At 47.2% G+C, this 21195-nt stretch overlaps 1 protein-coding gene across 12 annotated transcripts in view; it reads left to right on the top strand.

Annotated features, from left to right (window-relative positions):
• The window catches only part of MSI2 (musashi RNA binding protein 2), a 221682-nt gene extending 200935 nt beyond the window's left edge, over positions 1 to 20747 (top strand). For 2 of the 12 annotated variants that reach the window (XM_017821647.1, XM_017821645.1), the window contains 3 exons: positions 14282 to 14436; positions 16227 to 16304; positions 18603 to 20747. In XM_017821647.1, coding sequence (XP_017677136.1) covers positions 14282 to 14436; positions 16227 to 16268 — 197 coding nt within the window. In that variant the 3' untranslated portion in view covers positions 16269 to 16304; positions 18603 to 20747. Of the gene's footprint in view, positions 1 to 134; positions 236 to 14227; positions 14437 to 16226; positions 16305 to 18602 lie in introns of those variants that run through there. The other 10 variants (XM_017821642.1, XM_017821640.1, XM_017821646.1 and 7 more) reach the window with 8 other exon arrangements.
• Positions 20748 to 21195: the final 448 nt, after the last annotated feature.

The following is a 21195-nucleotide window of genomic DNA, read 5'->3' as shown; positions in this document are numbered from 1 at the left end:
CCTGCGCCCCAACAACCCCTTACTGGACTTTATACTTGCCAGCAATAACAAATCTCGTAACGTGAGCTACTGACCTTGATGGTGAGTGTGAGCAGTTATGTTTTGTTGTTTTCTCTCTTGCTTGGTTGGGGCTGCTGTGAGAGAGGGTGTCTCTGAGGCAAACTTTCCGGCCTCTCTTACACTCGGACGTGCACACCTCCTCTCAAACACTCTTCTGAGCGCTCTCAGCGGGAAGGTTTGTCCACACCTATTAATCCTCTCTCAGTGTCCAGCTTCTTGTTAGTAGCAGCTGGTTGCATGTTTTTTGCTTGTTCGGACGAAACGGTTCAAGAAACGACTCATATCAACTCTTGAGAAATGTCTCTATTTTTTTGTACACTTTCTTTCTTTTGATGTTTTTATTAATTTCCCTTACTTAAAAAACAAAACACCTGTCGTCCCGTAAAACATTTCACATCTCCCCTTGCCTGTTCTTAGAGTGTATGTATCTGTGGGACTGAACTAAATGCATGCACTGTAGTAGTCGTACTGGTAGCAGTAGATGTAGTTGTAGAACATGCATTGTCGAGTTGATATTATAGGCACCATCAACGCGAACGAGCGTGGCAGATAAAAGCAGAGCCTTGGTCTGATTGAAAGCATAGGGATAATACAGCAGAGAGCTGCTAAAGGCTTGGATCCATAGTGCCCTATTTGTTAAATCCCATTATCTGGAAGTATAAATTGAAGCCGGCTGTAGGCAACCTACACCCTCCGTACAAGAACCCGCACATGCTGTTATGCCAATAGTAAAATTGCAGTTACTTTTTTTTTTTTCAAATTAACACACCCCCCCCCAGGAATTAAAACACTGGCTATAACTGTATTCTCTTATTTTTATTTTGTATCCAAAAGAACTTAAGATATTTTTTAAATCATTTTACAATCATGGTTTCTCCATCAGCCTGTTACTCGTCCATATTAGCCCATAGACTCATTCGTTGGCGGTCGTAGACCAGATGTGCCACACGCAAATCACTCCATTTGGGAATCCAAATAATTCCGTGTGTGTGTGAGGCGGCTCCCTGCAGCCTGTCCTGAGCCACCAAGCGATTGTCTGTAGGTCATAAACCTTAAATCTTATTATGCAACAGAGACTCTGAGCCAGTAATGGGTCGTACTCATTGCCATGTCACCCAGCTTAAGGGAACGTGTTTAAATGAAGATTTAACATTTCATAAATATCAGCATGAGGAGTTCGAGGCAAGTTCATCCTCTCTGCCAAGAGCCAGCAGTGGCTTCGCTTCTCCTGCCCAGGGTTTCTGTGCTAAACTTTGAAAATTCAGAGAAAATGATGCAGTCAGTAAATTTAGCAGATGGTAATTGAGATCCCAAATTAGGCCTTGGTTTAGTTTGTTGTTTGTCAGAAAACATCCTGCTGGGAATAGAAAAGCTCCTGTACAGGATGGTCACCCCTTTTCTCCTCCCCGCGCCCCAGCTGTCCCCAAAACCAGTTGTGGTGGGTGGGAGCATCTCCTGCTCTGCTGGGCAGAGCCATACAGTTGTTAGTGCACTTACAGCAGCCAGGGCCTTCCAGGGAAATAAAATACCCAGAGTGGGCTTTGCAAATGTAATTAAGGATTTGTATCCACTCCTTACCTCCAATAGAATGTCGAGTAAATCAAGCAAACAAGCCCTGGGATGGGGCTGACGTGGTGCAGGGCAAGCTGAGCCGCCCCTGGTACTGCCAGGGAGCTCAACACTTGTGTGTCAAGGGAGAGGGATAATGTCCCCTTTGGATCTCAGTCTTCCAGGGAAATGGGGGGACCCACTGTTTAATGTGCCCGGCACATGATGAAGTGAGGAGTCTGGCTGAAAGTCAGCAGAGCAACAAATTGCATGGGGCTGAGGAAGCCTTGTCTGGCACTTAAGGAAGGTGCTCTAAAATTTAATCTACTCATAGTTTAGCAAATTATGGCCATAAGAAGGGGGGCAGTGCTTGGTCTGTGTGTGCAGGGCAGAGGAGCTGCCACCGACTCGCAGAGATATCAGGGGGAGCATTTCAAAGATCCAGCAATGAACCAATTTGGGGTTTATACGGCCCATTGGGAGGACTCCCTTGTGGCACGGCGGCTCTGATGGAACTGCTCTCCCTTTTTTATTCTCCTCTATAAAAGTACATAAAGTTTAATCCAAGCTATGTAATCTCAAAAGCCAGAACCTAACAAGTGGACCACTTGGGAGCAGCAAGGGCTGGAATTTCTCACTCTGCTGGAACCGCCAGTAATTATGTGACAGAGCCCAGCGGGTGATGCATCGGGAAATTAATGGCTGCATCGGATTTTATCCTTTGCTTATCTCCCTGGCAGAGACAGTGTGCGCTGGGGAGCATGGCAGGTGGCCAGGCAGGGGCCCCACACCTCAGGGCCTTCAGGGAGGGGTGGGCACAAGGACAAAATCCTGGCTTAAACAGGAATTCCAGCAGCCAGGCTGTGCCAGAGCAGCCCCGGGTGCTGAATGCACTCAGGAGGAGCCAAATTCCTGTAAGTGGTTTTAGCCTCATTACTGGCAATACTGGGAGCACTACGGTTACTTTTCTGACTACTATCCCCAATTAAAAGAATAGTAGTAACGAAAGGGGAGTCATTTCTGTTTGGTTCAGAAGTGCTCTGCTGGTCCAGGGTGGGAATCCCACAGGTCCTCTCCAGAGTGCAGGCTCAGACAGAAACCCTGTGTCTTGTTTTACTGTAGGATGCCACTTCTGGATCTTTTTTGATCCACAAGGGACTGAGCTTCCTGCTCAGTGGATCTAAACAGAAAATTGAGTAGATCTAAAACAATTTGGTGCTGCTGCTGCTGCTTGGCCTTGGCTGCAGCAGTGGGTGTTTGACAGGGCATCGGGCTGAAGTCTGTTGAGGTTAAAATACATCAGCTTTAATCAATAATTTTGTAATAGAAAATCTCGTGCACTTGATGAATCATCTCCAGTGCAATTAGTGACCACCTCTGAAGTGCAGTTGAAGTTAATCTGTAATGAATTTAGTGGGTAACTTTAACAGTCCTTTCCATTGAGAGAATTATTTTCAACGGCAAAAAGGTCCGCTGAGAGCTCAACCAGAGCTGTTTCATTTAGGAAGAAATTCCTTCCTGTGAGGGTGGGGAGGCCCTGGCACAAGTTGCCCAGGGAAGCTGTGGCTGCCCCATCCCTGGAAATGTCCAAGGCCAGGTTGGATGGGGCTCGGAGCAACCCGGGCTAGTGGAAGGTGTCCCTGCCCATGGCAGGGGGTTGAAACTGTATGATTTTTAAGATCCCTTCCAACCCAAACCATTCCTTGATTCTTTGATCCCGCTGTCCCAGCTGCTGCTCTTGACACACGTCAAGTGGTGACGACGTGGCCGCTACCTTGCGCCACGGGCGGGCTGATTGCCAGGGCAGAGTCCTGCTCACTGGTGACAGGGCTTTGGTAGCCTCCAAAGCCCTGCCAAAGCCAATTAGCTGTGTTTAATACCCTTTCTCCCAGTGGAAGTGGAGGGACAGAGCTCTGGGCTGTTGTAATTAGACTTTGTTCCACGCAAGATGCAGCCGAGTTGCTGCAGAGTTTGAAGTGTTTCAGTCGCTGCAGAGTTTCAGCACAAGTGCTCCAGTGAAATGAGATCCTCGAGCACAGGATCATGTCTCATGCATTTTAATCCCTAAACAGGTAAAATACTGCCAGAGCTGAGGGTAACTTGCCTCTCTGGCAGCAGTTGCAGGCTGTTACCTGTTAGTGGAACAACTGGGAGGCAGCACACATTGTCCTGATGTACTACTGTCACTATTTTCATGCTCATTCTCTCCCCAAATGCTTTAAAAGTAAATACATAATTACTTTTTTTCCCCTCTCTCCTTTCTGAAATAGAAAACTGCCAAAGGGGCAGAGGAGTTTTTCCTCACAGCAGATGTTAGTGTGCATCTGGCTCCGTGTGAGCTTGAGGAGCACAGTGGGTTAGGAGTTGCCGGAGAATGCAAAGTGGATCTGCAGGTATATAAACCTGAGCTATTTAAAAATAATAAACTCGCACAGCTGGGGCTTTTATGGTTATTTCCTGGTAGTTAGAAGAACCCAGAGCTCTGTGTCAGGAGGACTCTGAGGTGTCTGTGCCCTGCTGAGGGCTGGAGTGTCAGCTGCCGACAGAGCTGGTGCTGCCAGCTCTCCTGCAGGCACCTTGTGGTGGGCAACACCTTCTTCCAGTGTTTCCTCACTGGTGAGCTCAGGTTGTCCTTTAGGGGGGTGTTGTTACCTGCTGCACATGCTGTGGAGGATCCTTCACTCCGCCTTGGCACCCATGTGTCCAGACAGGTCTGCTCCAGGTGCCAGTGCAGACTCTCCCACAGGAGAGGGTGGTTGCACAGGACTGGGGGTTCACAGGCTGGATTCCTCTCCTGTTACCTGGATTACCCCTCTGTGCTCCTGAGCATCCCCCCCAGCCCATCAGGGTCCAGCAGCAGCAGGAGGGTGCCCCTCAGGCCCTCCTGCTACCATGACTTAAATTATGCAGCAAAACAAAGACCTGGTTTTGATTTAATTTTCCTCCTGTATTGTCTGTTATTGTAGAAAAGGCTTCAATTTCGAATTACAGGAGTGATAGCCAGTTAATGTGGTACAGTGGGAGGCCGGAGTTGCTGTTGCTATGGCAATGGAGTTCGGCTCATTTGTTTTGTAGATGAGTAATTACTACGCAATTAGAGTAGGCTAAAAATAAAGGAGCCTTTTGTTCCTTCTTACTCATTAATATTAATAAAAGACCTGTCCGGGCTGTGGTAAACAATTAATGCAGATGTGGTTGCCCATGGTAAAAGTAACAGCAGCTTTCCTGCTCCTTGGCGGGCGGTGAAGGCGCTGGCATGGCCTGGCTCAGCTCTTCTTTCATCTGAAATGGAAAATGGTTGGAGAGGGGTCTGTGTTATCCCAGCATCCAAGCTTTAGCTCTTATTTGCCGGTCGGATGGGTGATAATAAGTGTTAAAGCTTAATGTGCAGGCAGGGACAGCAGGTACAGCGTTTGGGTCAGAGCCCGTGACACAGCGAGCGCCTGCAGCACACGAGGGGTGTGAGGGGAACGCGCCAGCAGTGGTTCCTGATGCAGACAGCTCTTCATTCATCCCCTTGGATAAATGCCAGGGCTGGAGCAAGAAACTTGCCCAAAAACCCAAGCACAGGCAAGGATGAGCGTGGTGCCGCTGTAACAACTCCAGTAGGGCACAGCTACAAACATAGATCAGCAAAAAAGAGTGGAAGGAAACACTCCCAGGCATTTGATGTGAAGTAAAGAGGAAGAGAGTAGGTTTAGACTGGATATTAGGAAGAAGTTCTTTACTGTGAGCATGGTTGCCCAGAGAAGCTGTGGCTGACCCATCCCTGGAAGTGTCCAAGGACAGGTTGGACAGGGCTTGGAGCAGCCAGGAAAGTGTCCCTGCCCATGGCAGGGGGTTGGAACTTTATGATCTTTAAAGTCCCTTCCAACCCAAGCTGTTCTGAAATTCCAAGATTCTATGAAGTATGTAAACATTAAGTACATTAGATTTTAAATTAATTGTAAAACCAGTTAAATTGGTAGAGAAACCAGTTAGGAACATGACTTGACAGTGTTTATTTGCCCCTGTGGTTTATTTGTGTGTCCCAACGCAGCCAATGAGCATCCAGTGCAGGCAGGGAGAGGCAGCAGAGCAGAGCAGGGACCTTGGGGGCTGTGGGGTGGTCACCCCCTCCCTGCATCCCTGGGGTGCTCAGCACCCCTGGAAAATGCCGTGAGGAAGGCAGAACCTCTCCAATGGTCAAGTATCCCAACCCAGAACCCCGAGTGCTGTGCTGGGGGGGCTGTGGACACACAGAACCACATCCCTCCCAAACTGTTTAACTAATGGAGGGAATCGTAGCAGAGCCTTTGTAAGGTCGACATTTGTTTGTTGTTAAGGATCTAATTAGAAACATGAGAGGAAGCTGAATGGCTGCTTGCTCGGCTAATTAGCGACATGCACGAAGACCACTTTGAACTTCAAGGACACAAAGCTATTAGCGCTTACATCAAAAATGGATTAAACTTCTGTGCTTTTATAATGATTAAAGATGAGCCGCTTGAGAGGAAATCCTTTTGTAAGGCTGTGACAAGAGCTGGCTCCCTGATTGCAGCTCCTACAAGCGAAGCTTTGTGTGGCCTCCGTGTTGCACTTGGCCCGGCGCGAGTGACTCCGCTAACGTGCGGGATGGAAAATGGGACTGGGCAATAAATATTGATTGTTGGCAAGAAATTACAGCCGAGCTGCAAAGCGCAGCTATTGGTCCTGCTGCATAACTGCAGGAATTAGAACAGCTGGGCTTGAATGAGTTGAATTTTGTGGCTTTTCTTCTGCAAATTGATGCACATCAGCAGCCACCAGATGTGGCTGGTGCCTCGGGTGGGTTAAGTGCAGTATTTAGTAGAAGCAGGGTCTCCCATGCACAGAAGGCACAGCAGTGGGTTTGTAAAACACCTGCACCAGGTGAATTTTTAGCTTGCCCCATCCTGTGGAAGGCACCCAGATCTTGCTTTCTGCTCATCTGAGGCAGTTCAGCGCTTGGTTTGTGTGTCCACACCTCTGCCCGGCACCGGTGCTGGGGCTGGAGGAGCTGTCCCACGGCAGGAGGACACTGGGGCTGCAGCAGGAGCAGTTGCCACAGGATCCCAGGTGCCATTATCACCCCCTGTGCCCAGCTGGAGGACGGGTGGGCAGCACTCAGCCCTCCCTCCCGGTTCCCACTCACTTCCAGCGGTAATTGCCGAGCAGGAGCGAGCTCACCACCCACTGCTTGCTGTCGTTACCCTGCCATGTTTTGATGTGTGAAGCCGTTTCCAAAGGGGCTGCAGAGGCAGAACAACCTTTGAAAGTGTGACTGCAGCTAGAAAATAACGTACAAATAGTACCTTGTTAGGGCAGATCTCGGTGTCTCTCGGCCTCATCACCACTTATTTTGCTGATGAGCCCCACAGTTGTTTTATTTTCCTTTTTCCCTGCAGGGCCAGTGTAGCTGCAGGGGAGGGATAACCTGGGGCAGTGTGGCTGCTCCCCATTACAGAGCGTGTCAGGGTGGCAGGGAAGGCACAGCGCTCGCGTTTGATTTTCCAGAGTCAGGACTGAGCCAGCTGTCATAAGTAAAATATCTGTAGCTCTTCACACTTGCAGAGGAGCCGTGTCTGCCACAGGGTTCTTACAGAGAGGAGTTTGCTTTTCAAGTCTGCTTGGGAAGAGCAGGAGCAGAGGGATGTGCCTCGCAGGTCTCCATGAGAGATGTAATACATGGCACCTCTCATCGTGACACTGGGGTTATTTGTTTTTCTGGTTTGTCTCCCACTTTCTCTTTCAGCAAGTTGGGAGTTGTTTGTACCTTGTTATTCTCCAGAATATCTGTGTGTTTCCAGCTCATTATTTCTGAGACATCTGCGAGTTGGAGCATTGATCTGAGTTTGAGGTGTGCCACGTGCTACCTCCGACAGAAACCAGTGCTCTGTAAAAGCTCAGACACAAGAAAGCAATGCTTCCAATGGCTCAACCTGGCCACAAGTGAAGGGGTTTGGAGCTGTATGTGAGGGGATTGGTGTAGGAAAAAAAGAGCTTGAATGTGAGCATTTAATTCTCAGTGCTGTGCCAGTGCACTCTCGCAGCCTGAATAGGCCACCAAGAACCAGGAGCACCAACATCTTATTTCAGACTGGCATTAATTTGTACATCCAGTCCCCAGTAAATCACATGCTGGTTGTTAGCAGCTCTGAAAAGCAAGGTACAAGCTCCCATTAACTTCAGCCCTGACTGCACAAAGAATTAGCTTTGGCCAAGCGATCTGTAACACGGGTGCAGTGCTGCTAATTATATTTATAAGGCTCTAAGCACTAATGATGTAAGATTTGCATGCAGTGCTGAAGTTCTGCTGGTTATTTAAAGTATCAGCATCAGGCTGGGAGTGCTGGTCTGTTAGCCATGCATGTGACAGCGTGGCCATTAGTGCTCACGCTCCAGGACACATGGGATCCCCGAGGAAGGTGTGATCATCCCTGTGCCACTTGCCGTGGGTTTGCTCTAATGTCCTCTGCTGTGGTTGTGCTTGGATGGTTTCAAAGGCAGCACAGCAGGCTGGAATGCCTGGGAACAGGTGATATTCCTTCTGTGACAGTCTTCTCTTAAAATCCAGCAATAGATGGACCCAAGTGACTCAAATTCATAGAATTGTAGAATCCTAGAACGGGTTAGACCCGTCTTAAAGACCATCTAGTCCAAGCCCCCTGCCTTGGGCAGAGACACTTTCCACTACATCAGGTTGCTCCAGCCTGGCTTTGAAATTAAATGCCACCAGAGTGTGAGGCAACCCCTGTCCCAGCTGGGCTGCTCAGTCCCCTGCCCCCCATCCCCTGCCTGTGCCCATCCCTGACGGCAGCCTTCGATGTTATTATATCATTTACTCCTCCAAGCTGGAAGATGATGTTTGCAGCATGTTCTATGAATTTTTCATAAAGATAGAAAAACAGCCTAATCTTGTGAGCTTTGAGTCTTGGTGGTGGGTAATGGCTTTGATTTAAAGCATTTTGTCTTAATGATAGTTATATTGAAAATTTCCTGCTGCTTTCAAGCACGTTTAGTTATTATCATAAACATTGATGGTAGAAATGCCTGCCAAATTGTGCGTGGCTGTTTATGGTAGATGAGAGAGTCATCCAGAAATTAGAGAGCTGGATCAACAAGTTGTGAAGAAGCCTGTTTGTACAGGAATCCACCCTGGAGATGGTGGGACAAGGCAGGAATGAGGACGGTCTTGGAGGAGAGAGAGAGCTGGGGATGGTCAGCACTGGGTGTAGAATATGCTTGACATGAGATGAAAAATGGATTTCTGATGAGAATCATAGAATCATACAATCATTTAGGTTGGAAAAGTCCTCTATGATCCCAGAGTCCAACTTTAACCCCACACTGCCAAGCCCACCACTGCCTGCTCAGCCACTTGACCCTGTGCATGGCTGCCCAGGGACAAGGAGCCCCCTCTCCAGGAGATGCCAGCAGCCAACAAGGGTCCTTAGACAGGTCTCTGGGAGTGTTGGTTTAGTGCTGACCAACTCACACATGCAGGCTTGGGGTCCCAGTGTGGCCCACGGACCCCATGTCTCTGTAGGGTGAAGGCAGGGATGTGGGTGCCTGTGGATGAGGAGAAGCTGGGGCGGTTCCAGCTGTCTCTGTTCTGCTCTCAGGTCCTTTCTCAAGTGCAAAACATATTTCTGGCTGTGGTAACAGGGTGCTATATCTCATCCTGAATATCCTGCCTCTGCTCAGAGAGGAAATCCAGTAAATCGTGGTGGTTTCTTTCACACGTGAGGATTTCCTTGCCTGTGCACCGTGGCAGGGAAGGCAGCCACACATTTCTCCAACCACATTCTGCACCCTTCCTCACCTTTTTTATTTTCCTAACTTTTGAAATACTCATATTTGTTATTACCACCCCCCCCATAATGGTGTTTAAATCTTTGGGTTTTGGTGCTGTAGGAGAGGAAGGTGTCACCAAAGGCTGGGGTGGGCTGCGTGCAGGGACAGTGATCCCCAGGCAGTGTCTGTCTTACTGCTCTGTCCTTATCTCCCCTGGTTTGTTTCCTTTGAACTACAGCTTATTTTAGTGGTGCTTAAAACTGTTTATTTGTCATCAGGTCTCATTTACTAGTCCCTAAGGGCCTGACTGTCAGCCTGGTACCATGTGGGTTCCTCTTGTAGGACAGTAATGTCAAAATCCTCACGTTTCTTCTCCTTTCCCCTCCCTCTTTCCCTTCATCATTGGTGCTGAACGGAGTTTATTTGGGTGGGATTCCAGCATCCAGCTTCTTGTGCTTTACCCAGCTGCCCTCCCCACCCCCATGGCGTTGGGATCCTCGTTAGTGTAACACGGCCCTTGTAAGGCAAATGTCAGCAGGAACCCTGACTTTGCAATTTCTCAAGAGTTCATCGAGAGAGAGTTTATCTTTCAGTGATGACCTTTCTTGTTGAACACGGATTAACGTGTGAGCAGGGTCTGTGTTAACACGGCCATTTGCAGGAGCAGGCACTGGATGCACGTCCCAGCCCTGAGCCTCCTGCCCCTGCCAGGCTGTTTGGGGTTCCAGCTCTTGGCTCCTTGACATAAATCACTTGTTGCCTGAACACTGAAAATCATCTTACACACGTGTTAGATGGGGATAAAGACAGCTCTGCTGAAGGATGCCAGGAGGAGTCTGTAATAAAGCAGCCTGCTGCCTGAAGAGGTGCAGCTCTTGCTGTGCCAGCCCTGCACAGCAGCTCCCAACTCCACCGGCGCCGACACTTCGCATTAAAAAAAATGCCTGTTCTGGGGCTGATTTATGAACCTACATTTTTTATAATGTTTTGTGCCCCATCTTGCTTTCCCTCTCTGGTTTTCAGCACTCCCTGAGGCACCATGACACTGGGCAGAATAAGCCCGAGGCTCCCCAAAGCCTGTCCCTCTGGCCTGCAGGCAAACGTTCACCTGCTGATCAGAATTCACTGGCTCAGAGCCTTTTCTGTAAGAAAACCACAGCAAATTCAAAGTGAAGCGAGCAAGACATTATACTGCCCTGTTCCCATCACTGCCACAGCTCCTGACTGCTGGCCCTTGATCTCCATCAGTGTAGGAAGGAGCTTCTGTAGCCCAGAGGATGGAGGATCACTGGGGCTGAAGATAAAAGGTGGTTGGCTGTGACTTACAGGCACATCTAATCTTTTCCACATCTCTGCTGACCTTGATCTATCACAGGGCTTCCAGGGGACACTTGGGATTGCAAATTATGCATAGAGGAAGTCTTTGAGCTGGAGGCACTTAACCACAGCCTCAGAGCTGTGCAGTCGCCCAGTGCAGGATGGCTTCCTGTGCAATTGGTTGGGAAATGGGACCAGAACCTTTCAGGGCATGTTGGAAATGGGTCTTTTGCCAGGATTTCCTGAGTGCTGGCAGTCCTTTCGAGGGGAGGAGATGGCCCTGTCAGCCCCCAGGCAATGCTGAGTCAGCCTGGTGGGTACTCCCAGCAAACCAAAGTCTGGAGATTCGTGGTCAGCTCGGGCAGTGCCTCTGCTGGGACAGGCAGCAGGTCAGGCCCACACTGACTGGCATCGGGATACGGTCAGTGGTTCCCTCCCCTCCTGGGGCAGCGCAGTCCCCTGACAGTTCTTCAGCAGTGAACTTCCAGATGTCTGCCCTGAATCCTGTTCTTGCTATGAGTTGTCAGTGGCTGGGGGAAAGTCTCCAATTCCTTCCAGCCTGCAAGGAGTTGGTGTTAGTGCTCTGTGATTCCACAGCCCACAGCAGCTGTGGCACTTGCACAGCTTCTGCCTCCTCACAACTTTGTCGTAATGACACGTCTCCAGAAAGCCTTAACTTTTCTTGCTGAAGCAGTGTCTGGAGTCTGGAGGGTTTCAGGCTTTTTTTTTTCTTCCTTTGAGTCTCAGATTGTTCCTGGTTTGTGTAAAACAAACTTGTTTCCAGGTATTTCTTACAAGAAAGCATCAGGATTTGTGTGTTGGGGAAGTTGTTCAAGGTCCCCTTTGCTGTTGTTTCTGAGCCATGGTAAAGGTGCCTCTTGCTCCATGTGAGCTCACCTGAGCTCTTGGAAGAAGACAAATACTTGGCAACCAACCACGGCTGAGCAAATCGTTAGAATGTGGCTTTCTGAGGCGTGCTGAGCCTCCTGCTAATTATGGGAGCTTTCTGTTTCATTTATTGGATCTGGAGTGAAGTGTTGGCTCTGGAAAAGCTTCCAGCCCTTTCTGTAGAGTTTTTCAGGCATCACATGGAGTGGTGCCAGGGCATGGCAGCCTCTGCACAGCCTTTGCCATGCCTGTTTTCCATGGGCACTCCTGTGAGCAGTGTGGAGCATTCAACCCATGGTCAGTAGGTGGAAAAATTACCTTTTTCTTACGTTACCTACCTGCAGTCAGGACTTTGAATAACCCAGTGCCAGGTCTTCCTGCAGGTATGAAAGCTGTGTTTCCAATCCTAGAGATGCAAATGAGAGTGCCCAGGGTGGGATGTGGAGGGTCAGAGCATCTCTCTGGCTCCTCAGTCTCCATTTGCTGTTCTCAAGGTTTCAGGACACACAAGTGTGCCCCTTGTCACCGTGCACGGGTTAGTGGCACAGCCCTGTCCCTCTGGATGCCACAGTGATGTCTGTCTGTCCCTGCCCATGCCCCAGGGTGGTGGTGATGGCCTTCCCTGGTGCTGCCACGGGGTTTACAGGAATATTTTCCTAACAGGATCCCCCTCTCTGTGCCGTGTCCCAGTGCTGTGCTCCTACTGTCACTCACACCGGCCAACTGGGTTTTCTGTGTGACTTGGCAGGAAAATTCACATCCATTTTATTGAACTAGAAGGAGGAAAAAAGGGAAAAGTGCTGGCTTCTAGTAATAAAGGGCTTTGGAACATCTCAGCTGGATATTTTTCTTCACGAGTAAGAAGGCCAAATGTTATCTTGACATTTAATCTTTAATAATAAAAAAGGCACTTTGTTTGCCAGCAAAGTCCAAAATCTGTTTACTCTCTGATGCCTTATTTCTTTTAACTTGCTAGCTTAGATGTCCTACTTACCCTCCCCTGTTACCAGTTCAGAGCTGCAGTGAATCATTTATTTTGTAAAATTGACTTTCCTGTCACCACAGAGCCACCAACTGTGGGGTGGCCTTTTTTTGACCAGTTAATTCATTCTTTTGAAAACTGAGGACCCCTTGGGCGGGCCATGCAGAGGAAGGGACCAGGGCAGGACAGGTGGTGGCTCCACAGCAGGTCAGGCTGAGCCCACCACAGCCCATGTGTGGTGCTGCCAAAGCCAGAGCACAGGGCTTGCTCCTGGGTTGGCTTCCACGGCCAGGAAAACCTGCGGGCAAGGGCAGGTTATAAAGCCTGATGCAGGCTGCCAGGCTTTATAACCCGTTGTAGTGTTTAATGAAGATCGTGGGAAGTTGCAGCCAGAGGAAAAGGCTGAAGAAGTCTTGGTTCAGCCTGGAAGGCTGGTGATGGAGGTGATGGGATTGGGTGCCTGGTGGGGGCACCCGGTGGCTCGGGCCCCGCTGGCCGTTCGTGTCTCGGGGCTGCCCGCGGTGGGGACACCGTGAGGCCCCGGTGGGTGTGGGGGGACCGTGCTCTGTGTGCTCCTGAGGGACCTTGCAGGTACCACCCAGGTGTAGCTCCAGCTTCCCGCAGCCATCTCCATCCAGCTCCTCCCCGTCCGCTGACTTTTCTTTCGCATTGAAACTTCTTGTTCATAAATTCTACATCCAAGAGCAGCCGTGAGAAATGCCAGAAGCCTGATCATCTAACATGCTTTAATATCTAAATCTCTTCTTTAGTGTCATTCTTATTTACATTGTTTTTCTTTCTCAAAAAAAAAAATAAATAAAGGGAGGAAAAAAATAAAATTTTCTTTTACTTCCACATTAGGAGGTGAGTTGTCATCCACCCTCTGGAATTATTTTTTGCTTTTGATCTTTATTTATTTGTTTAATTTTGGTTGATGTCCCAAGCATGGTTTTGGAGACGAAGGTAGGTCTTCGCTCTCCAAATCAAAAGGAAAAAAATTAAATAAAACAACACTCTCCTTGGTCATATTTAAAAGAAAAAAATCCAAACTGTTCCATTCCATACCATTTAAAAAAAAAAAATCAACTATTGAACTATTTCTACAGCTTACTGATCTAAAAGGGCGGGTTTTTTCCAAAAGTATCGAATGGATCCAAAAAAACAATTTTCCTAGACGTGATTGAAGTTATTTGCTGTCAACATTTTAATATCAATATTACCACAATGTGTAGTCTCAAACTAGTTCCTTTGTAGTTTGCATGGGATGTGAATGCTGTCTCGGCGTGCCCAGACCTAGAGAACTTGTTACTACTGCATGAGCATCAAGTCAGATGTTGAAAAATACCTATTATATTTTGTGATAATTTGGTGAAAATGAGCACCTCCAGTCTCTGGTTGCAGTAGTGTGTTGAATGATTGTTCTTTTTTTTTTTTTATATATATATCCATATATATTTTTGGAGCTCTAAGCTTCGTAGTAGTCCGGGCTGACTCTTCTCCAGTACTTGCTCTCCTCTCGCATGGCCTTGGTTAAGTGTTAGAATTGGGCCTAGGCTGTTTATTCTGGTGTTTGGCTTTGTAATACCGGTGCATGCCCGGCGTCTGGCCTCATACCCAGCTTTATTCTCTGCACACCAGTCTTGAATAGCTACAGTGCTCAACCGAATTTTGGCGCACCCGCTTCCCCGGCAGGCTCCAACCCAGCGCGACCCGGAGGCTTCCCCGGGGCCAACAGCCCCGGGCCCGTCGCGGATCTCTACGGCACGGCCAGCCAGGACTCCGGCGTGGGTAACTACATAAGCGCCGCCAGCCCGCAGCCGGGCTCCGGCTTCGGACACGGGATCGCCGTAAGTACCGCGCGCCGGCGGGGACGCGCTGCCCGGGCAGGGGGTGGTGGTAACGGTGTTGGGAGGGGGTTCTCTTGGGGTTTGGTGGTGGTGACCTGATGGCGAGCGCAGCGCCTTGCTGCCATAACCTGTGAGAGCTGTGCCCAACCACCACGCCGGTTACCAGTCTGGAATCATCAGAATCATCAAGGTTGGAAAAGACCTCCAAGGTCATCAGTTCCAACCTTTGACCGATCGCCCCTTTGTCAACCAGGCTGTGTCACAAATTGCCACACTCCTCCACTGCCCTGGGCAGCCCATTCCACCGCTTAACCACTCTTTTGGTGAAGAAATTATTCCTGATTTCCAACCTGAACCTCCCTTGCTGTAAACACTCATCTGGAGCCTTCCACAGCCAGAGTTGACATGTCTCAAAGGGGGAATATTTAATAATTATGGGATTTAAATTCCTGCTTATCCATATGGGCTTTATATCAGCCCAGCCACCCATCCTGGCTGATGCACCCACTGGTGGATAGAGCAGCAGTCCCTTGCTCCCACCTAAATCAGCTCATTAATTCAGCTGGTGGGACCCCCTGGTTGGCCACAGCCACCCTGTTGAGGGAACGGCCGTGTCCTGCTGCCCTTCACCTGTTTGCTGAGCTCTGGAATCACTTCCAGCCAGTCATGGCATCACTCACAGTCCCTCAGATCTGCAGGTTATGAGCAAGTGGCTTCCGCTCTGCCGTCGGGTCACCGGGAGGTGCCTCCTAACGCCACGATGGGTCTGCGATCGCACTAATGAGGGCACAGATTGGCTTAACCAGGCTGCACGTGGCTGTGTCACTGTGTGTGAGCATGAATGGGGCTGCCTCCGCCGCCGCGGGCACTCGCCCAGACTCCGTCTGCATCGGAGGCTCTTGCCATTTTTGGAGTAAAATTATGAGTTGTTTTTTTTTTTTCCTCTTGTACAACAAGGAAGTACAGAGGCTCCCCTGAGGTTCCCTCAAACTGGGTGGAGAACTCAAGTCCCTGATGGAATTGGATTGGGGGGAGTGAGAGTGTAGTGCAGACAAACTTCCTGAAGTTGTGTCACTTCCATTGCATGAGCAACCGGTACCCAAAAAAGACCAACAAACCCTCTGCCTCCCTTTGTGCCCTTGTGCTCAGTTCCCATCCTGCCCCTCCCATGGTCACACCGGGGACTTGACAATCCCTGTGGATCAGTTCTAGTACCAAACATGGAATATTACTGCTCTGCTAGGAGCTACATCAGTTCAAACTGCCACCTCTCACCACTTACAACACCTCTTGTTTCTGTTTTTCACCTAAAGATCTGTTTGTGCTTGAAAACTTGGGCACTTTGGCCTCAGCAATATCCCAATTTTTCAAGTGATAGGATGCGAGGTCCAAGCCTGGGTATCCGGATTTGTCTGCACTAACTCCCCCAAACCATTTTATAATTAACTTGCAGATTGGCAGCCTCTTAATTCCCCCAATAACTGCAAAGAATCCCGTAGCTTTTTTTACATACATATTTATTTAACACTCTCCATTTACTAACCCTGGTTTAAAAATAAAGAAGGGAAGACCCCAAAGCTTATTTTTGCACCTGGGGGAATGAGAAGATGATGGTCTTGGAAAGGTAACCATAGAGTTGAGCGCACCTGGTGACCAGAACAGCTCTTGGAAATCCCTATTCATGCTGGCAACACAGTCTTTCAAGTCCTTTGATAATTTCTTGGCAAAATTAATAATCAGCTGTTCCCATGTATAGAGCACTGATGAACTTAACAATTGTACAATTTTAGGGACCTTTGATTGCAACGGCTTTTACAAATGGATACCATTGAAACGTTACACATGGTTGGTTGCCATCTCACTTGGAGGTATTACAGTATATCCCATTTGTACTTTGTGCTGAACTACCATCTCCCCTATATTTACTTTAAGTGAACAATTTTTTATCTTCATTTCGTCTTTCCTTGGCCTTTAATCATTCCTTTCTGTGATTTGTGTTACTCAAATCAACCTCACAGGTTGGAAACTGGAAGACAGATCCAGAGCTAACCCCCCCAAAAGTTACTTTTTCATATTCATCATGCATTGTGCAATAATTTGAGAAGCAGGAAATCCTGCAGAAAACCCAGAAAGCTGTGGGGAATCACCCCAGGGCCAGCAGCCAGCAGTCCCAGTGGGATCAGAGATCTGCTCCCAGTGCACTGGTCTAAAAATAGCTGAGCCCCACTGCTTTACTATGGAGAAACCATCATTCATAATTAAGTGCTGTACCAAATATTACAGCTAAAAGATAACATTGTAAGTCGTAACCATAGAGCAATTATCAAGATTAAAAAAAAATTAAACCTGAGCAAATTAAATTAAAGACATTACCTGAGCACCGCGGCCCTGGATCGCTGCCAGTTTCCTACCCTTTGAACTAAGCTCGAGTTAATTAAATGTTTAATTTTTATTTTTTATTATTATTTGGCCTTTGGCATATTCGTCTTTGCAAACAAATATTCTTAACACCCGGAATGGAATAGATTAGAAAATGCAGTGGAAAACAGAAGTTATCCCAGTTAAATGGCACAGGTTTACCTGCAGAGCGCCGAGCCCTGGCAGGCAGATGGAATGGATACTACAGGTTTTATTTCCCTGCCTCTTGCCCAGCACTACCTGATCACTGTCACATTTTTTACGTTCAAAAATCAGTCTACAAAATCAGAATTACAGTTAGTCAGGGGGCTGGGAACTGGAGAATGGTTGGAAGCTTTAAATTACATAAAAACAGATTTATACCTAAACACTAGTGGATAAAAGGGGTTTCTGTTTACTCTCCATCTCCACACACACATCCCAAGATTACCTGACATTGATTTGCTCCAGCAAGGAGTATTTTTTATGGGAAAGGAGAAAGTGCCATAAGCAGTCTTGCTTAATCCCAGCTATTACTTGCACGTATCGGTGTCTGTTCGCCGATCAATTTGTCAGAGTCCTTCACGTTTTCTGGGCCGTCAGCCCTTGGAAGAGCGAGGTGGTACCCGAGGCCGACTGGAGCCTGGGCAGAACATCATAACTCAGGCTAATAACGCGCGGTGACGGCGCCGTCACCAGATTGATGGGCTGTAATCGCTCGGCTCTCACCACAGCACATCCCAGTAACCATCAGTTACTGCCCAGTGTTAAGGCTCAAACCATTAACGACTTAAAAACAAAGTGCTTTTAATGTTGCTCATTACTAATTAAAATAGATTTTGAGAGGAGGAAATGAGCCTTATTATTAATTCCTCAAGGAACACTGAGTTTGAGATCCTTGTGGCTGTGGCACTTCCCGCAGCAGCCGGGCCCTCGCCTGCCCCGGCTGTCCCCACGTCCCTGGAGCAGGATGGGGCTGTAGGGGCTGAGTTTGGCTGAGCTGTGGGTTCTCAGGGTGGGAATCAGCCATAGGGGGTGAATTTGGCTGAGCTGCAGGTCCTCAGGGCAGGGATCAGTTCCCACATCCCTGTGGGGTTCTGGTGGGACCTCACCCTGAGCACGGCTGCTTGGGAATGGGTTTTGGAGGTCACCCCAAATCTGTGACAGGGTGTCCTCACCACAGCCAGTCCTGCTAGCAGCTGCCTGCAGAACCAGTCCCTAATATTTATATCTCTTTTATACATTATATATCTCAGCGTTAAGCACCAGCAGGGACGGAGCATTGGAAGCTGAAGCCTCTGTTATAAAATAAATCCTGGCCGCCACAGTGTGCCTGGGTAGGAGTTGTCACCTTCCAAGTACTTTAGAGAGAACTCATTTTACCAAAGCCGTGTAAATTCCTGGCGTAACAGATGCCTGAGGAACAGTTTTTGTCCTTCCCATGTATCAAGTCACATTTTTACTGTCCCTAAACCACCCCATCCCTCAGCTAAGCCCAGCCTGTCCCCAGTGCAGGCTTAGCTGGGATGGAACTGGAAAGTGAGAGCAGGGAATACATGAGATAATACCCTCTCCTGGGAGGGCTGTCCAGGGAACACCTTGGCATTCCAGCCTGTCACTCTGCATCCACCCTCAGCGTGGATCAGAGCAGGCTGTGGCTTTGCAAAGCGTTTGCAAACACTTTGGGTTTTTTTTTTTGTTAAAAATCCTAATTGACCTCAATTAACTGTCCCTCTCCCCATGTCCATGTCCACCTTCTCCCCTCGCAGAGTCTCTCTGGATGTCCGGGCAAGACGGGGCGAAGTTTCTGAAGGGGCCCACGGTTGGGTGATCTCATCAGACTTTGAGCACTACATCATTATCATCATCATCTTCACCGCCAACACAAACTGGAGGTGGCACTCGAAGGACTTGAGTTGTTTAAAATCTCTCTCATCATCTCATGAATCTGCTGTACTATAAAAACAACAGCTTTTAAAAGTATGTATATAAAACCCATTTCTTGTTCGTTTTATTTTCTCGATGGGTTCCCCCCCCCTTTTTAAACCTCTCCAAACCCACATTTTTTCGTAGCCTTTGACATAGTCTCGTAGCCACGTAGTTGGAATTCTTTGTGTATCTAGCGAAGCCTAACCATAGTGTAACTGTTATATTAAGGGGTTTCTTTGGTTTTTCTTTCCCACCTCCCCCCCTCCTCCCCTGTTTTACGCAGTTGTTGTTGCTTAAAGGATGCTGAGATGGTGACAGGAGTCTCAGCCGCCGGTCCCGGCTCTGCCGCCGCCGCGGGGGGAGCGGAGCCGGCGGTGGGCACGGCACGGGGGGGCCGGTGGGGCACGAGGGGGGTGAGCAACAGGTTCTCTAGCCCTTCTTTTCCTTTGTGGCGTCTTCGTTAACTCTAATTCTCTCTATTTTCGGCAATAAGGCGAGGGCGACAAACTTTTTGCGCGTCCTTTTTTTCTATAAGTGCTTTTTTCTGTTGAAAGAGGTGATATAAGGTTTTTTGAAAATTGTGAATTCTGAAAAAAAAAAAAAAAGAAAAAATAATAAAATGCTGTAAATACAATTCCATTAACTACATAGAAACTATTAAGAAAGAGAAATACAAAACCTATTTTTGTGATGGAGTCAGCCTAAGGCAGTTTCTCTATGAAAATGGAAGAAAAAAAGACAAGGACGTTGTAGCCTTTTGGAGCGACTGCCGGAGCTGGCCCGGGGTGGGTCGTGAGGCTGTGGGACCCTCCCAGCTCTCCCAGTTCAAAACCAGCAGCTTCGCTCTCAGACGTGCACAGCTTACAAAGGAACAGTCTAGTGGTATTTTTTATTTTAATTTAAAACCTGCTTTTTCCCAAGACTGATCAAGAAGCTACGATTTTTCCTACTTAACGTATTTACGGTTCAAAGCACACCTTTATTTTGGTTTTGTTTGGTTGGTTGTTTTTTTTTATTTTTCAGTCATTGTTTTAAACTAGATCAAACTTGCTGTCCAGTCATTTCAGCTGCTCTGGGCACCCTGCACAGCCCGGGGTCGTCCCCGCTGCGGGCAGAGCGGTGTCCAGCTCACATGGTTTCCTTTATTATCCATCACTTTCTGTATCAACAAATTAGGAAGGCAACTTCGGTTGGTTTCGATTTCTATTTTTTTTTTTTTTTTTTTTTTGGGAATACCTCAGTGCTACAAGTTTCACCCTAGAAGCAACGGAAGATTTTAATTTATTGTAGTTGTAAACAGAATTTAAAAGAAATAAAGTATAAAACATCATTGCACTGTGACTGGTAGGGGAAAAACTGACAGTTTCCTATTTGCACATGTTTAATATTTGGCTGTTATATATATGGTCCTCTGTTGGGGGAGGAAACTTATGAAGGATATTTTTTAATTTAATTTTTTTAATATTGGTAAATAGGCCTGCAACAGCAAACTAGAAGTACAACATGGTAGGTGGCATTAAGAACATACTGTAGTGTGGATATATTTCTTCTTTTTTTAACGTAATATTGACAAGTTTTATTAATATTTTTTTAAATTGTTACGTTTATAAATTTGGTACTTTAGGTACAGCCAGTATAAGACACTGAATGCGACATTTGTTAAAAAGAGCTGCTGCACTCCTATTTTTGTAAATTTTACTAACAAGTAGACTAATGTAGACATTCAATAGACAAGGTAGAGCAAGGCATCTTTAACAAAAACAAGGCACCATACTGCTAACCGAAAGGAGAAAACCTTGTTTTTCTTGTTTTTAAAAAAAAAAAAATCATGCTTTTTATGTAATATTTTAGGTTTTTTTCTTATTTCAGAACAACCAGGTTTAAGCAAAATGCTGGACGCTTTTTAAATATTGAGACTTGATCAAGTAATAAAAGAAATAAAACGATTCTTTAAAAAATAAAAACGTTAAAAAAAAAAAAAAAAAGAACACGGACGAACCAAATTCCCTGTGATTCAATGTGCCGTCAGGGAATTTTTTATTGCTATTTTGTCAATGTTGATGATGTACTGTACTACCAGTTGGTTTTCCTCTCCATTCCCTGTCACCTCATAGAATATTCTTTGTTGATCATTGTTGTATGTTAATAGTGTATAAAATGGCTTATCTTGTAAGAGTGCTGTCCTGATGCTAGTGTAGTGAATTCTTCCCCCCCTCTTTCTCTCTTCCTCTTCTAGTACATATTGGTAGGTGTATCGTAATTAAGGTTAAAAATTTAGATGTAGTTATTCAGATTTAGGACCAGTAAGGATAGAACTTTCTCTTATTTAAGAAAAAAAAAATGCTAATAATTTTGGGAAGGTTTTCCTTTTTTTTTTTTTTTTTTTTTCCCCCCCGGTTGGTTTTTTTTTTTTTTTTTTTTTTTTTTTTTTTT

The sequence above is a fragment of the Lepidothrix coronata genome, unplaced genomic scaffold (assembly GCF_001604755.1).
Source record: "Lepidothrix coronata isolate B3197 unplaced genomic scaffold, Lepidothrix_coronata-1.0 Scaffold91, whole genome shotgun sequence".
NCBI lineage: Eukaryota > Metazoa > Chordata > Aves > Passeriformes > Pipridae > Lepidothrix > Lepidothrix coronata.
The sequence above is the reverse complement of the archived record's forward strand: the minus strand, read 5'-3'. Positions and strand labels throughout refer to the sequence as shown.